The sequence below is a fragment of the Dendropsophus ebraccatus genome, chromosome 6 (genome assembly GCF_027789765.1).
Source record: "Dendropsophus ebraccatus isolate aDenEbr1 chromosome 6, aDenEbr1.pat, whole genome shotgun sequence".
Taxonomy (NCBI): Eukaryota; Metazoa; Chordata; class Amphibia; order Anura; family Hylidae; genus Dendropsophus; species Dendropsophus ebraccatus.
Window position 1 is genome coordinate 144,019,989 of NC_091459.1, and position 17,781 is coordinate 144,037,769.

The 17,781-nt window shown below is 50.8% G+C and overlaps 1 protein-coding gene across 5 annotated transcripts in view; it reads left to right on the top strand.

Moving 5' to 3' along the window:
• The first annotated feature begins 1,542 nt into the window (after positions 1–1,542).
• The window catches only part of ROCK2 (Rho associated coiled-coil containing protein kinase 2), a 108,869-nt gene continuing 92,630 nt past the window's right edge, over positions 1,543–17,781 (top strand). For 2 of the 5 annotated variants that reach the window (XM_069973170.1, XM_069973171.1), the window contains exon 1: positions 1,545–2,324. In XM_069973170.1, the coding sequence (XP_069829271.1) occupies positions 2,226–2,324 (99 nt within the window). In that variant the 5' untranslated portion in view covers positions 1,545–2,225. Of the gene's footprint in view, positions 2,325–9,098; positions 9,119–17,781 lie in introns of those variants that run through there. The other 3 variants (XM_069973167.1, XM_069973168.1, XM_069973169.1) reach the window with 3 other exon arrangements.

Genomic DNA, 17,781 nt, shown 5'->3' on the forward strand with positions numbered 1-17,781 from the left:
CCCCGTTATCCTCCCCGGTTCCCCCCTCCCTCCCCGGTAACCACCATCCTTCCCCGTTATTCTCCCCGGTTCCTCCTATCCTCCCCCGTTATTCTCCCCGATGACCCCCGTCTTCCCCTCTCCGTTATTCTCCCCGGTTCCCCCATCCTCTCCCGTTATTCTCCCCGGTTCCCCCCTCCCTCCCCGTTATTCTCCCCGGTTCCCCCCTCCCCGTTATTCTCCCCGGTGACCCGTGTCGTCCCCCGTTATTCACCCCGGTGACCCCCGTCTTCCCCTCCCCGTTATTCTTCCCGGTGACCCCCGTCTTCCCCCGGGTCCCCCCTTCCCGTTATCCCCATCCTCCCCCGTTATTCTCCCCGGTTCCCCCCTCCCTCCCCGGTAACCCCCATCCTTCCCCGTTATTCTCCCCGGTTCCCCCATCCCTCCCCGTTATTCTCCCCGGTAACCCCCATCCCTCCCTCCCCGTTATTCTCCCCGGTAACCCCCATCCCTCCCTCCCCGTTATTCTCCCCGGTTCCCCCCTCCCTCCCCGTTATTCTCCCCGGTTCCCCCCTCCCCGTTATTCTCCCCGGTTCCCCCCTCCCTCCCCGTTATTCTCCCCTCCCCGTTATTCTCCCCGGTTCCCCCCTCCCTCCCTCCCCGGTTCCCCCCTCCCTCCCCGTTATTCTCCCCGGTTCCCCCCTCCCTCCCCGTTATTCTCCCCGGTTCCCCCCTCCCTCCCTCCCCGGTTCCCCCCTCCCTCCTCGTTATTCTCCCCGGTTCCCCCCTCCCTCCCTCCCCGGTTCCCCCCTCCCTCCTCGTTATTCTCCCCGGTTCCCCCCTCCCTCCCCGTTATTCTCCCCGGTTCCCCCCTCCCTCCCCGTTATTCTCCTCCCTCCTCCCCCGTTATTCTCCCCGGTTCCCCCCTCCCTCCTCCCCCGTTATTCTCCCCGGTTTCCCCCTCCCTCCTCCCCGTTATTCTCCCCGGTTCCCCCCTCCCTCCTCCCCCGTTATTCTCCCCGGTTCCCCCCTCCCTCCCCCCTCGTTATTCTCCCCGGTTCCCCCCTCCCTCCCCCCTCGTTATTCTCCCCGGTTCCCCCCTCGTTATTCTCCCCGGTTCCCCCCTCCCTCCCCCCTCGTTATTCTCCCCGGTTCCCCCTCCCCCGTTATTCTCCCCGGTTCCCCCCTCCCTCGTTATTCTCCCCGGTTCCCCCTCCCTCCTCCCCCGTTATTCTCCCCTGTTCCCCCTCCCCCCCTCCCCCGTTATTCTCCCCTGTTCCCCCTCCCCCCTCCCCCGTTATTCTCCCCGGTTCCCCCTCCCCCCTCCCCCGTTATTCTCCCCGGTTCCCCCTCCCCCGTTATTCTCCCCGGTTCCCCCTCCCCCCTCCCCCGTTATTCTCCCCGGTTCCCCCTCCCCCGTTATTCTCCCCGGTTCCCCCTCCCCCCTCCCCCGTTATTCTCCCCGGTTCCCCCTCCCCCCTCCCCCGTTATTCTCCCCGGTTCCCCCTCCCTCCCCCGGGCCGGGCAGCCGTTGCTCTCGGTCGGTCGGTCGGGCAGGCGGCGGCGGGGTGTGTGAGGCGCAGGAAGAGGCGGGCCCGCGCGGGGAGGAGGCCGGCTCTGTCACCGAGCACTGCACGGCTATGGACGCCCGGGAGCCTCACAGCAGCCGGGGAGCGGACAAGTAGCGGAGGGCGGCGGAGGAGACCGGGCGGCGGCGGCACACCGAGCGGCGACAGAGACTGCGCCAGAAAAAGGCGCCCAGAGAGCGTCCGGCAGCCGGGCGGGGGAGACCAGCCCCGGGAGGAAGAGGAGGGGGCAGAAGAGGCGCCTCTATCTCCGGGAGAGGACACGGGACACCGAGCTCAGCCTCCGGGGACGGCACCGGGACATGATGCCCTCAGCGGCGGCTGCACAGTGCGGGGCTCGGCCGCTCATCTAGGGGGGACTGTATGGGGCGCCCTGCTGCCCGCACCGCACTCTGCGCCGGAGGCCCCGGGGGGTCACGTGACCAGGAGTGGATATAAAGGAGCCCTCTGCCCACACGACTAGAGCGGACACCGGAGAGCGGCTTCCCGGGGAGAAAGTTACAAAGTATCAACTTTACAGGAAAACAAGAGAGCTGCAGTTGGTGTATTCGTCCTCCAGGGGGCAGCGCCCATGCTGCCTTCTCCTACAGGAGGGTGAGGGTGGTGGGATAGACCCAGTATTGTGCCCACCGGCCAGGAACGTCCGCCCAGGCGGCAGAGATGTCCTCGTCACCGGAGAGGGGGCTGGCCAGCCGGCAGCAGAAGCTGGAGACCACCCTGCGCAACCCGCGCTCGCCCATCAATATAGAAAGTCTGCTGGTAAGTCCTGCCAATGGCGGAGGTGTGGAGGGCAGTGCCAGGCCGGGCACACCTGGGGAAGGGATAGTTGTATGAGGGTCACCTGGGCTACCTCTAAGTACCATAACGTCTAGTGCCGGGGCTGCGCCATGGTCATCTGGGCACATTTCGGTACTGATGGCACCAATACAAAGTTGTGTGAGGGTTCTGCCTATGGCAAAGTCACCTGGAAAAGTTCTTAGTGCCATAACTTGTAGCGTCCAGTGCCGGGGCTGCTCCATGGCTGTCTGGGCACACCTTGGGAAGGTATAGTGATGCTCTGTCACAAAGTTGTGTGAGGGTTCTGCCTATGGTAAAGTCACTGGGGTTAGCGCTAAGTACCATAACTTCTACCATCCAGTGCCGGGGCTGCCCCATGGTCATCTGGGCACACTTCGGTGTGGCATATTGGTACTGATGGCACCAATACAAAGTCGTGAGAGGGTTCTGTTTATGGTATGGTCACCTGGAATAGTTCTTAGTGCCGTAACTTGTACCGTCCAGTGTCGGGGCTGCTCCATGGCTGTCTGGGCACACCTTGGTAAGGTATATTGATACCAATGGCACTAATACAAAGTTGTGAGAGGGTTCTGTTTATAGTGAAGTCACCCGGGTTAGCTCTTAAGTACCATAACTTCTACCATCCAGCTGCGCCATGGTCATCTCACATGGTCATCACACTTCGTTGGGGCATATTGGTACTGATGGCACCAATACAAAGTTGTATGAGGGTTCTCTGACTATGGTAAAGTCATCCGGGTTATCTAAGTACCATAACTTCTACCGTCCAGTGCCGGGGCTGCTCGATGGCTGTCTGGGCACACGTTGGTAAGGCATACTGATACTGATGGCACCAATACAAAGTTGTGAGCGGGTTCTGTTTATGGTATGGTCTCCTGGAATAGTTCTAAGCGCCATGGCTTCTACCATCCAGTGTCTGCGCTGCTCCATGGCACACCTTGGTAAAGCCCACTTGTGCTGATGGTGATAAAGTTGTATGAGGGTTCTGTTTGCAGTATAATCCTTAGTGTTACCCAGACAGGGCTGCGCTTGGTGTGGCACATTGGTGCTGATGGTAGTATTACAAAGTTTTATGAGGGTTCTGTTTGTGGTATGGTCACCTCAACAATACCATGCCTTCTGCCATCCACTGCCTGGCCGGCTCCATGTCTCGGCACACTTTCCTACCGCATTGTCACAAAGTTGTCGGGGGGTTCTATTTGCAACCAATCAGATTCCATCATTCTTTACAGACTCTTAGGAAAATGAAAGGTGGAATCTGATTGGTTGCTAGGGGCGACTGGGTCAGTTTCACTTTACTCCATGCTTGATAAATCCCCCCCCCCCATGGTGTGTAAGCGGACCTTACTGCGGCCCAGTGTAGAGGTGTGTGCTTTGTGACCATGGCGCTGGGTGACGCCGCTGCAGGTACTTTCTTGGGACTTACCTGCAGTTGGAGCCTAAAGGGCAACTCCTACATCTAAAGAGTTAAATGGGTACTCAGCCAAACATCTTTTTCTTTCAAATCAACTGGTTTCAGAAAGTTATATAGATTTGTAATTTACTTCTATTTAAAAATCTCCAGTCTTTTCAGCACTTATCAGCTGCTGTATGTCCTGCAGGAAGTGGTGTATTCTCTCCAGTCACACAGTGACACAGTGCTCTCTGCTGTGGAATGGAGTCCTATGGAGTGGGCAGAGTGCATTACCTGCCGCTGGCACAGGGGGCATCATTGTTGCAGTAGTCCTCGCCCTATATATATATATATATATATATATATATATATATATGTATATATGTATATACGTAGAGCCGGAGGCGTTTAGGGTGGAAAGTCTCTTGTAGTTATCAGCCCAGCAATTTCCCTAATGATAAGAGGAGGAGGATTGTCTATACTGTATACTGGCAGCAAGAGGGCCCGGCGGGAGGGGAGCAGTAACCCTTTAGTGACTGGAAGGCTGGCATCTACATCTATCTATACCTCGGGGGGGTTGGCATACAGGGTTATACCCCTTGGTCTTATGCATGGTCAATTTTGATGCAATCTCCAACCCTGGCTCTCCAGCTGTTGCAGAACTACAACTCCCATCCTGCCCTGACACCCACAACAGCTGGAGCTTTGCATTAGGGCACCTGACTGCTTCTTCCTGGAGTATATAGAGGAGTCGGGGGCCCTGTCCCTGGTGGTGTCTGACCCGGCCTTGTGGTCACCCAGTCTAGTGCCCTCTCACCACAGACACATTATCACAGGGCCCGTGTGCTGCCCACAGATGGCACATCCTCACTGTAAGACGCTTTGCTGCCCTCCTGCACTGGTAGCAGAGATCCACCATCACTGGTCCTTTATATTGTCCCTATAGCTGTGTGTCTGCCTGCCAATAACATCAGGCCTTAAAGGGGTACTCCAGCAAAAATCTTTTTCTTTCAAATCAACTGGTTTCAGAAAGTTATACAGATTTGTAATTTACTTCTATTTAAAAATCTCCAGTCTTCCAGTATTTATCAGCTGGTCTATGCCCTGCGGGAATAGGTTTATTACACAGTGCTCTCTGCTGCCACCTCTGTCCATGTCAGGAACTGTCCAGAGCAGCAGCAGCAAATCCCCATAGGAAACCTCTCCTGCTCTGGACAGTTCCTGACATGTACAGAGGTGGCAGCAGAGAGCACTGTGTCAGACTGGAGAGAATACACCACTTCCTGCAGGACATACAGCAGCTGATAAGTACTGGAAGACCTGAGATTTTTTAATAGATGTAAATGACAAATCTTTGGCACTTTTTGGCACCAGTTTTTTTTTTTCTTTTGCCAACTACTTCTTCAACGGGATTATACTGAACTGCAGGAACATGTGGAGATGAGCTGCAATACCAGACACGGCCTCATAGATACGTGTGGTGCCGTTTCGGGAGGAAAGCAGCCATGTTGAACTGATTTTTTAAAAAAAAACATTTTTAAATGTCCAATTATTAGTTTGTATAGATGTAATGTGGCCGTTCCCGGACGTATCGCGTTGGAACCCGTATGGCCGTCTGTAGGCCGAGGTGTTTGCGGATTGGACGCGATTTCAAATATTTGAGGTCGATCCAAAAAGAGAGAGATGGATTGTGAAGGTCTGGGATTTGTAGGCCGGAGCCGGGGTCCTGCGTCTCCCCACAGATCTGCTGTCCGTCACCGATCAGTATGAGGGTCTCCATACATAACCCTGTAGTCATGTGTCACTCGTCCTCTGACAGGAAAGCCGCTGCCAAGATTGTGTCTGTGGAGGAGCAGCAGCTTCCTCTGGATGCAGCTTCCTAATTCCTGACTGTGCACTTTGCCCTTTAAGCCAGGGGTAGGGAACCTTGGCTCTCCAGCTGTTGCAAAACTACAACTCCCATCATGCCTGGACAGCCAAAGCTTTAGCTTTGGCTGTCCAGGCATGATGGGAGTTGTAGTTTTGCATCAGCTGGAGAGCTAAGGTTCACTGCCCTTGCCTTAAAGGGACAGTGCCTGTCAGATCGATGCTGTGTTAGGGTATGTTCACACTGAGGAATAGACAAGGAAATTCACACGCTTAATTTTACGTGTATTCCGCTTGAAATTCTGCCTGTAAAATATGTACAGAGCAATGTCTCATCGTGTTCAATGGGATTTCCTTATGGTGGAATTTACTCACCGAATGTTCCGCTGCGGATCCACTTACCACCCAAAGAATTGACCTGTCAGTGGGAAGATTCCACTAGAGAAATCCGTAGACATTATTGGAGCTGTGAATTTCCCCTTTCTGCTCAAATTCCTCCAGAGCTGAGAAAGAGGACATTTTAAGCAGAATACTTACCTCTCACCTACACCTCAGTGTGAACATTCCCTTACAGCTCTGCCTTGGGCAGACACTTATTTATAGTACACAGTGTTCATTCCATTGACGGCTACCGATCCCTCCCTACACTTGGACGCTCGGCTCCTCCTTGTGTTCTGACTGGAGAGCGCAAAAGGATTGGGCAGCTGAAATCCAATGCCTGATCCTTCTGTCTACCTACATCATCCAGGGACAGTCGGGAGCCCCCATGTACATTAGGCAGTCGTCTGCTTCTGCCAAAATGTGTGGGTCTGGACTACTTTTTCTAATGTGTACGGGGCCTTTAAAGGGGTAGTTCAGCAGCAAATATAATAATGTGATACTTACCTGTCCCGGTGCCCCCGCAGCGCAGCACCATCCACTAGTCTCCTGTAGCTGTGACGTCACCACCCTGCTTAGCCAGTCAGTCAGTGAGGCGGGACACCTCTGCAGTCACTGACTGGCCGGGGGGGGGGGGGGGGGCATTTACACAGAAAGATTTGAAGCCAAAGCCAGAAACAGACTATAAACAAAGATCAGATCATAAAGGAAAGCCTGAGATATCTCCTCTTATCAAACCCATTCCTGGCTTTGGCTTCAAATCTTTTGCAGATAATCTGTGAGATAATCTTTCTGTGTAAATGGACGCTTACAGTGATTGGTGGTGCTGTGCTGGAGGGCACGAGGCAGGTAAGTATAACTTCTTTATCATGTCCCCATCACCCCCTGGCTTACCTGAATTTTTAGATTTGGCTGCGTTGGGGGGGGGGAAGATCCACTACTGTGTTGCTGGGTAAAGGAGATCCTCTACTGTGTTGCTGGGAGGGATCCACTACTGCATTGCTTGGGGGGGAGAAGGAGATCCACTACTGTGTTGATTTGGGGGGGGGGGAGGAGATCCATTACTGCGTTGCACTTTGCACCATGACACCCTCCAATTGACTATCGTAAGAAAAAAACAGCTAAGACCTTGCTCATGTATAAAATGTATAACAATCAGCGTTACAGGTTACAGGTGTGTGACTGGTAAACAACAATGATTACAAGGACGGAGAATGAAGCGCGGCCAGAGCCCAGCGGTCACGGGTGGAAGTCTCACATTAAATATGAATGCTTGTGGTTTCCCTGAATGCATCTCTGCTAATGCGGCCGAATGATCAATCTGGGATTGTTGTGATGGACGGTTTCCAATCTGACATGATGGATCGGGCTGGGTGTAAATAAAGGGACCGATCACCTTTGTGGTCCTTGTGGTTCACAAAAAAAAAAATTGTTTCAGATCAACTGGTGTTAGAAAGTGCCAGAGATTTGTAATTTACTTCTATAAAAAAAAAAAAATCTCCAGCCTTCCAGTACTTATCAGCTGCTGTATGTCCTGCAGGAAGTGGTGTATTCTCTCCAATGTGACACAGTGCTCTCTGCTGCCACCTCTGTCCATGTCAGGAAGTGGTTTTCTATGGAGATTTGCTGCTGCTCTGGACAGTTCTTGACATGGACAGAGGTGGCAGCAGAGAGCACTGTGTCAGACTGGAAAGAATACACCACTTCCTGCAGGACATACAGCAGCTGATAAGTACTGGAAGGCTGGAGATTTTTTTTAATAGAAGTAAATCACAAATCTCTGGCATTTTATATGTATAGGGGACAACATCCTCCCTATAACACTTCTTCATCCATTGGCTTAGTAAGTGTTTGTGGCTGAAGCTCCGGGATAATCTGCCCAGTGACGGGATTGCTGACTGTTTCCATCATCTCCAGCTTTATATTTACGCTGTGAATGATCCCTCGGGTTCTGCAGAAGTTATTGCCTAATCCTCGGTGCCTGTAACGTCGGTTACGGTGTCTTTCCTGTTTCATTTTAATTCTTCCCCTTAAAGTAGCGTTGGTTGGTTGCGGAGCTGCGTAATCTGCTCTGTGATCTCACAATGAAGCCATTCCGAGATCACAGTGTAACAGGCCAGGATCATGGGATTGACTGACTGAGGGGCGATTGTCTCTCCTGAGCGGCAGGAAAAGGCCACACCCCTGCCAGAAATGTCCCTGGGAGCCGGGCGGCCGGAGGGCTCCCTTATGGGGATGGAGGGCTCACTCAGGAGATGGAGGACTCCCTTATGGGGATGGAGGGCTCCCTTATGGGGATGGAGGGCTCACTCAGGAGATGGAGGACTCACTTGTGGGGATGGAGGGCTCCCTTATGAAGGACTCGCTTATGGGGATGGAGGACTCAGCCCAGCGGCCCGAGGACTCACTCAAGAGGCAGAGGATCAGAGGCCTCACTAATGTCCCCGGGAGTGAGAGCCGGGCGGCCTGAGGACTCACTCAGGAAATAAAGGACTCACTCAGGAGGTGGAGGATCACAGGCCTCACAAATGTCCCCGGGAGCCAGAGTCAGGAGGCGGAGGATCACAGGCCTCACTAATGCTATAATGGAGAAAATATTAATAAACCTTAAAGGGGTTGTTCACCAAAAAGTGCCAGAGATTTATAATTTACTTCTATTAAAAAAAAAAAAAAATCACCAGTCTTCCAGTACTTATCAGCTGCTGTATGTCCTGCAGGAAGAGGTGTATTCTTTCCAGTCTGACACAGTGCTCTCTGCTGCCACCTCTGTCAGGAACTGTCTAAAGCTGCAGCAAATCCTCATAGAAAACATCTCCTTTTCTCCAGACACCACTTCCTGCATGGCATACAGCAGCTGATATAGGCTGGATATTTTTTAAATAGAAGTAAATTACAAATCTCTGGCACCAGTTGATTTGAAAGAAAACCTTTTTTGGTGAACAACCCCTTTAAGGATAGTATGTGATCTTGTTGCTGTGTGGCTGCACCTGTGCTATGTTGCCCGGCAGCCTCCATACCTGTCAGGTTGTCACTAGCGCCAGGGCCATGATTAATATTTTTATGGCTGATAATGATGAGGTGGATTTGGCGCCCTAATGAATGGATGATTCACTATGAGGTAGATAAAGGGCTCGGGCGTGGGTGATCAGGTGTGCGCCATGTTATAGGTCTCTGTATCATTATTGATTATGGGTATGAAGACGTGTGACCCGTGTAGCCGTCTCTAGTACGGCCGCCACATCTCAGGTGTTTGTCGCCGTTCCTTCTGCCTTTGAGTGGATTTACAGCAGTTAAAAAGTTAATGGTGTTAGGTGAGATTAGCTCCGGCTTCCTTTAAATGAACTGGTTCCCAATCACATTAAGCAGTGAGCACGGATTTTCAAGATGGCGCCCCCTTGTTACCATGGCAGCAGCTTAGTCTTATCAGTGTTGCTTGTGTGGGCACATAGATGGCTGTGAATGACGTCCGGTCCCGGCTGCTGGCACTGCGACAGCCCCTCACATAGAGCTCACTCCGGCCTATAGCAACAAATAAACACACAACAGAGCCGACATGGAAGCCATTACCTCACATACTGGTACTGAGACACTCATAGACCATCCCACAGCATCATCTGTATATACCGTACAATGAGGGTATATACTGGACCATCCCACAGCATCATCTGTATATACCGTACAATGAGGGTATATACTGGACCATCCCACAGCATCATCTGTATACATCGTACACTGAGGGTATATACTGGACCATCCCACAGCATCATCTGTATACACGTACACTGAGGGTATATACTGGACCATCCCACAGCATCATCTGTATACACCGTACACTGAGGGTATATACTGGACCATCCCACAGCATCATCTGTATATACCGTACACTGAGGGTATATACTGGACCATCCCACAGCATCATCTGTATATACCGTACACTGAGGGTATATACTGGACCATCCCACAGCATCATCTGTATACACCGTACACTGAGGGTATATACTGGACCATCCCACAGCATCATCTGTATATACCGTACACTGAGGGTATATACTGGACCATCCCACGGCATCATCTGTATACACGTACACTGAGGGTATATACTGGACCATCCCACAGCATCATCTGTATACACCGTACACTGAGGGTATATACTGGACCATCCCACTGCATCATCTGTATACACGTACACTGAGGGTATATACTGGACCATCCCACAGCATCATCTGTATATACCGTACACTGAGGGTATATACTGGACCATCCCACAGCATCATCTGTATACACCGTGCACTGAGGGTATATACTGGACCATCCCACTGCATCATCTGTATATACCGTACACTGAGGGTATATACTGGACCATCCCACAGCATCATCTGTATACACGTACACTGAGGGTATATACTGGACCATCCCACAGCATCATCTGTATATACCGTACACTGAGGGTATATACTGGACCATCCCACAGCATCATCTGTATATACCGTACACTGAGGGTATATACTGGACCATCCCACAGCATCATCTGTATATACCGTACACTGAGGGTATATACTGGACCATCCCACAGCATCATCTGTATACACCGTACACTGAGGGTATATACTGGACCATCCCACAGCATCATCTGTATATACCGTACAATGTACACTGAGGGTATATACTGGACCATCCCACAGCATCATCTGTATACACCGTACACTGAGGGTATATACTGGACCATTCCACAGCATCATCTGTATATACCGTACACTGAGGGTATATACTGGACCATCCCACAGCATCATCTGTATACACCGTATACTGAGGGTATATACTGGACCATTCCACAGCATCATCTGTATACACCGTACACTGAGGGTATATACTGGACCATCCCACAGCATCATCTGTATATACCGTACACTGAGGGTATATACTGGACCATTCCACAGCATCATCTGTATACACCGTACACTGAGGGTATATACTGGACCATCCCACAGCATCATCTGTATATACCGTACACTGAGGGTATATACTGGACCATCCCACAGCATCATCTGTATACACCGTACACTGAGGGTATATACTTGTCCCTGCTCGCTGTTGGTGATTGTACACGCAGGTGAGGGGGGCGCTGCCTGTATGATCTTTAGATTGTCCAGGTGGCCCATAAAAGATGGTGGGTGTTTGCTGTCGCTGCTGCTGTTACACAGACTGGCGGGCAGCATACCACCGCTATTGTTATAGTTTTTTAGAACATGTTGAAAGACGGCGATCAGCCAACGTTGTGCATGTCGGCTGATCGTTTCCTTTTTACCAAAACCCTTTACACCAAACCATTATCGGCCAGAACAACCCATAATCATTCGGTGTAAGAGGGCCCTTAGACCTTTAGCCATAGCATGGATAAGGACCAGAAGTGTCCGGAACATTTCAATTGTTCTATTTTGTTATTGTTGTGAAATTCAATAAGATTGTGGGTGTGTTTTTGTTTTTTGTTTTTTTTTTCTTTCACAATCCAATATCAAGGAAAAAACCAGTCACTGTGAAAAGCCTAGATCCAGGTTTAGCGCTGGGCCGCGTGCGGTTTTTGCCGTTGCCGTCTGTTAATCTGTCAGTTTTGGGATCATGACATGGGCCCTGGGATTGCAGAGCTGACGACACGGCCGTGAAACAGCCAGTCTTTCCGATGGGTGGGTCCGCTGTGCCTGGCAGGCCAAAGTCTGCGCGGTCTGGGCTCCCCTCCCAGCCGCTCTCACACAGACTCACCAGGAAAACTTTGACCGGTGGCCAGAAAGAAAGGGTTATAAATAGCTGCACCAGCCTGAAGAATTTGTTGAAGTCCCGGCATATTTTACAGTCTAACACTCCGGTGTCATGTCGCTACTAGCACAGCCGCCTCCTCAGTCCAGGCCGCCACTTTGCTGGCTATTTTCTCAGTCTGAACCCATGAATTTTTGGGGGGGAAGATTTGCCCAAGTTTGATCAAAACCTGAAATCTGGTGTTACCTCTATATTGTCATCCCTCTTATCAGATTTTAGAAGCTGAGATATGGGGTGCTGTCTGGTGCAGCACTATCTATACCTTTACCTGTCTGTGATCCATAGTGCAGGCAGGTCCAGGGACTTTCCTAGTGAAGTCAGTCAGTGGGGTAATGTACAACAAATTAAAGGGGTATTCCACTCAATTATAACTTTTGATATGTTGCTTCCCTTGGTGAGACTAACAATTCCTTCCATACTTTATTATCTATTCAGTCTCCTTTCCCCCAGTTCTCAGCTGCTGCTATCTGCTGAAGAAACAAAAATCTTTGTGTGACTGTGAGCCTTTATTTCTTCCTCTCCGTCTACTCCTCCCCTCCGTTCTGAGACGTCTGATGTAAACAAGTCCCTGGCGGGCTTTATCTGCAACTTTTTAGCCTCTTTGTAAAGCTGAGAGGTTGATTACACCAACTTGACATCAGAATAACCCTCCCAGCATTACAAAAAAGCTACCAAGTTGCAGATAAAGTCTGCCAGAGACTTGTTTACGTCAGCTGTCTCAGAAGGGCGGGGGAGAGAGAAAAACTCTCACACAGATTTTTTTGTCTTCAGCAGAAAGCAGCAGCTGAGAACTGGGGGAAGGAGACTGAATAGATAATAACAAGTGTGGAAGGAAGTGTTAGTCTCACCATGGGCAGCAACATATCAAAAGTTTGAGAGGAATACCCCTTTAATGGTATGGAGAAATACACAGGGATGGACATTGCTGTAAACCCTCGGTATTAAGAGATGATTGGATTTTCTTGTAGGTGATGTCATGTCTCGGCTATGAGGACCATTCCTGAGATTTCTATCTGATGGGGGGGGGGGGGGGCTATGTATAAAGTTGGCTGAAACGTCGCCATCTGTGTATAATTTAACGCGGATGCCCTAAACCGGCTGCGACGGACTATTTTTAGGCGTCCATAGATGTATGTGTACACTGGGTCTATGGCGTAGCTGAATGAGACGGATCTATATGAATCAGTGTCTGTAGATCTGGAATGTGTGCGTGACCCCCGTATGACGTACACAGGGACGGCTGAGCCCCAATGTATAGACGGCTCTTTCTTTTCCCCTATAGTATGTCAGCGTAGTATCCTGACCCAGCTGCGGGAATAACACTTGTACTGTATGTATCGGCTGTATAGGAATTCTCTGGTCTGTATTGAATAGGCGGTATTGTTCCATCTCGCCATAAGAGAACACGTAAGGGTACTGTACGCTGTGAGTTAAAGGGATATCCCAACCTTATGCAGTGACAGCTTGGGAACCCTCAGCATCATAAAAGTCATGGGGCTGCTGCTCTTTCACAATGTTTTGTTGCACAACACAGCACCATGGCCTCTAAATTTTTGGGGTAGGTGGGTGTCCCATACATTATACCCTCACAGACCATAAAGTACTATAGTGTTTTACTGATATACTGTGGGGATACCCCTTTAACCGCTCCAGTCTAGCCGGGACTATCCCTGGCTACGCTCAGTCCCGGGGTCCCTGGCTACGCTCAGTCCCGGGCACCCTGGCTACGCTCAGTCCCGGGCACCCTGGTTACGCTCAGTCCCGGGCACCCTGGCTACGCTCAGTCCCGGGCACCCTGGCTACGCTCAGTCCCGGGCACCCTGGCTACGCTCAGTCCCGGGCACCCTGGCTACGCTCAGTCCCGGGCACCCTGGCTACGCTCAGTCCCGGGCACCCTGGCTACGCTCAGTCCCGGGCACCCTGGCTACGCTCAGTCCCGGGCACCCTGGCTACGCTCAGTCCCGGGCACCCTGGTTACGCTCAGTCCCGGCCTACATCATTCTCATCCATAAGCTTTAGGGAAGTGGTGTTAACCCCTTAAACATGAAGCCCCCCATTTCTGAGTTTCCATGGCTTCTCCTGCCCCTGTTTGTCGGCCTTTGGGGGGGCTCTGCTTGGTTTAGTAGACGTCTTTGATATAGGAGAGGATAATCTCATTGCAGCTGGGCCGCTCGGAGCGTTTCTTCTCCTTGTGAAGAGGCTGATTAACATTCATCCGAGCCTCCGCACACTTCACATGAAGCTTTTAGTTTTATTTGACTGGAAAATGAGGACGTTGTTTCCCGTGACCTGCTTCTGTCACTCGGAGAAGTGGCGGCTTTTGATAGCGGAGCAGCTGTCAGCGGAGAACAGACTCCATCGTGACAGGCATGGCGTCCCGCAAAGGAGCCCTGTGAGGAGCTAATTCTGGTGTCTTGTGGTTTATTTTCTCCTCCTCATCTCTGTCTTAGCCGGGTGGTTCCTTGTCGCAGTCACTGAGGTGGTGGAAACCTCTGACGGACCAACTCAGCGCAACAACGTCCCGGCAGTAAGAAGCTTCATCAGCAGAAGTTACAGACTCCTAAACTACGTGGTGGCCAGGACCTCAATATATTCCGGGTTACGCTGAATATAAGACAAGGTCTTATAATATAATATATATATTTTTTTTCTCTCTGAAAAAGAGCTTATTTTTAGGGTAGTAGGTCAGTATGTCCTTACACTGTAGCTCCACTCTATATGGTAGGTATCCCCCGTACTGGATATACCACTCTTGTTAGACCGCCATATTGTAAACCCCACCCGTAATTGTTTCCCCATACTGTATACCCCCCTCTGTAATTGTTCCCCCATACTGTATACCTCCCTCCCCCCTCTGTAGTTGTCCTCCCATACTGTATACCTGCCTCCCCCCTCTGTAGTTGTCCTCCCATACTGTATACTTCCCTCCCCCTCTGTAGTTGTCCCCCCATACTGTATACCTCCCTCCCCCCTCTGTAGTTGTCCTCCCATACTGTATACCTCCCTCCCCCCTCTGTAGTTGTTCCCCCATACTGTATACCTCCCTCCCCCTCTGTGGTTGTTCCCCCCCCCATACTGTATACCTCCCTCCCCCTCTGTAGTCCCCCCCATACTGTATACTTCCCTCCCCCTCTGTAGTTGTCCTCCCATACTGTATACCTGCCTCCCCCCTCTGTAGTTGTCCTCCCATACTGTATACTTCCCTCCCCCTCTGTAGTTGCCCGCCCATACTGTATACTTCCCTCCCCCTCTGTAGTTGTCCCCCCATACTGTATACCTCCCTCCCCCCTCTGTAGTTGTTCCCCCATACTGTATACCTCCCTCCCCCCTCTGTAGTTGTCCTCCCATACTGTATACCTCCCTCCCCCCTCTGTAGTTGTCCCCCCATACTGTATACCTCCCTCCCCCCTCTGTAGTTGTCCCCCCCCATACTGTATACCTCCCTCCCCCTCTGTAGTTGTTCCCCCCCATACTGTATACCTCCCTTCCCCTTCTGTAGTTGTCCCCCCCATACTGTATACCTCCCTCCCCCCTCTGTAGTTGTCCCCCCCCCCCATACTGTATACCTCCCTCCCCCCTCTGTAGTTGTCCCCCCCCCCCCATACTGTATACCTCCCTCCCCCCTCTGTAGTTGTCCCCCCCCCCATACTGTATACCTCCCCCCCCCTCTGTAGTTGCCCCATGTACCCCCCCCATATACAATCTCCCCTACTGTGCACCCTCTTACCCCTCCTGGCTCCCCAGCAGCTTGTGTTGAGCAGGTGGGGGCGGAGCATAACAAGCCTGGCCCCGATTGGCTGATGCTCTGCACCCAGTGTCAGGGATCTGGTCAGCTGACTGTTACTAGGCCTTATAGTCGGTGTAGGGATTATATTTCAAGTCTACTCCTAGCTAGGCCTTATTTCCGTAGTCTTATTTGCGGCTGTTTCTGTTGCAAAACTACAACTCCCATCATGCCGGGCCAGCCAAAGCTGGATGGGTGTTGTGGTTTTGCAACATCTGAAGGGCCGCAGGTCTGACCCCTGTTATAAGGCTTCTATATAGGGCAGACATTGACTGTAGAAGGTGGTAACCTATAGGGGGCAGTAGAGAGACTGGGCTCTTCCTCCTGGAGGAGAGTTTATTTACATACTTTTCCCATGGAGCATTGCCTGTCAGTCTCCAGACACCAGCTGGGTCTCTTCAATGAGAACCATTGGTCTTCTCCCCTCCGATACCTTGAGATGCGGTCAGCCTGTGCCGCAGACATGTCCGCATCCTCGGCTGCTGCTGCACTGTGAATATATTTAGTTATGAGTCAGTGAGTGTAATGGCTGACGTCATGCTGAGAGGGATAGTACGAGCCGGTAGTTCCAGCGTACACAACCTGGCAGCACATCATGTTACCTGCCTTATCCATCGCTCCGTACACACCAGTGCAGCTTATCATCAGTCTGGGTGCAGCAGACGTACTGCAGCAAGGTATCGGCTCGGTTACATTACAGGGGGACTCCAGCAAAAATCTTTTTTTGTCTTTTAAATCAACTGGTTTCATAAAGTTATATAGATTTGTAATTTACTTCTACATAAAAATCTCCAGTCTTCTAGTACTTATCAGCTGCTGTATGTCCTGCATGAAATGGTGTATTCTTTCTAGTCTGACACAGTGCTCTCTGCTGCCACCTCTGTCCATGTCAGGAAATGTCCAGAGCAGGAGAGGTTTTCTATGGGGATTTGCTGCTGCTCTGAACAGTTCCTGACATGGACAGAGGTGGCAGCAGAGAGCACTGTGTCAGACTGGAGAGAATACACCACTTCCTGCAGGACATACAGCAGCTGATAAGTATGAGAACACTTAAGATTTTTAAATAGAAGTAAATTACAAACTTTCTGAAACCAGTTGATTTAAAAGAGTTTTTTGCTGGAGTACTCCTTTAAAGTGACAGGTGAATTGTTGTACTTCACACAACCTGAAGACAGGGGTGGCGTTGTTTTTGAGAGAAAGCAGCTGTCTAATCCTAGATAACCCCTGTAATCTTAGTCCTGCTTGGACAGTGTCAGAGTGAATGGGTATACACTCCAGGACATGGTCGCACCTAGCTGTGGATTTATGCATTTCCAGGGTACTTTGTGACAGGTACCGTTCACGGCTAATGCTGCGTTTACACGGAACGATTATTGTTCGAAGTTGCACGATAACGATCGAATTCGAACGATAATCGTACGTGTAAACGCAGCGAACGACGAGCGAGAAATCGTTCATTTCGATCTTTGAACATGCTCTTTAATCGTCGTTTGCAAAAAATTTGCAGATCGTTCCGTGTAAACGGTCGTTCACCGATTTTACCTATGTGCGAGATAGGCTTAAGCGAAAGTGATAGGCAAAACGAATTTTCCATATCATATATCGTTCCGTCTAAACGCTGATTGTTATAAAAAAAAATCGTTATTTCGAAATCGTTAATCGTACGATTGGGCGAATTATCGCTCCATGTAAACACAGGGTAACAGGGAACAATATTGATCAACGATCTCTGTGATCAGAGCTTGTCTACTGAGCCTCCACCCACTTGACTTATTTGTGACCACATCATGAAATCCATGTTTTCCTTATAAGCTCAAGTGACGTAGAGGCTGAGCTGCAGCATGCACACCGCCTCCCTCCTCCACCCCTTTCAGCATGGGCGAAAATAATTATGAAAGAATAGGTAGCATGCACCTTAATCCCGTGGATTACACCTGGTAAAGCTGCAGAATTAGCCCTATTGAATAGGCTTAATCCTCACGCAAATCTGCAGCAAAAATCCACGTGTAAAACTTTGGGTTGTGTGCAAATCTGGCGTGTGTGGATTTAGTTCATGTACAACTTTGCTGCTGCATTTTAGTAGAATGTGGTCCAGAATTTCCAGAATTACTCCTTTTTGAATGTGGCCAGCCGCTTCCCTCTCTGCAGTCGGGATCTCAGCCCGGTGTACAGACATATATATCTCC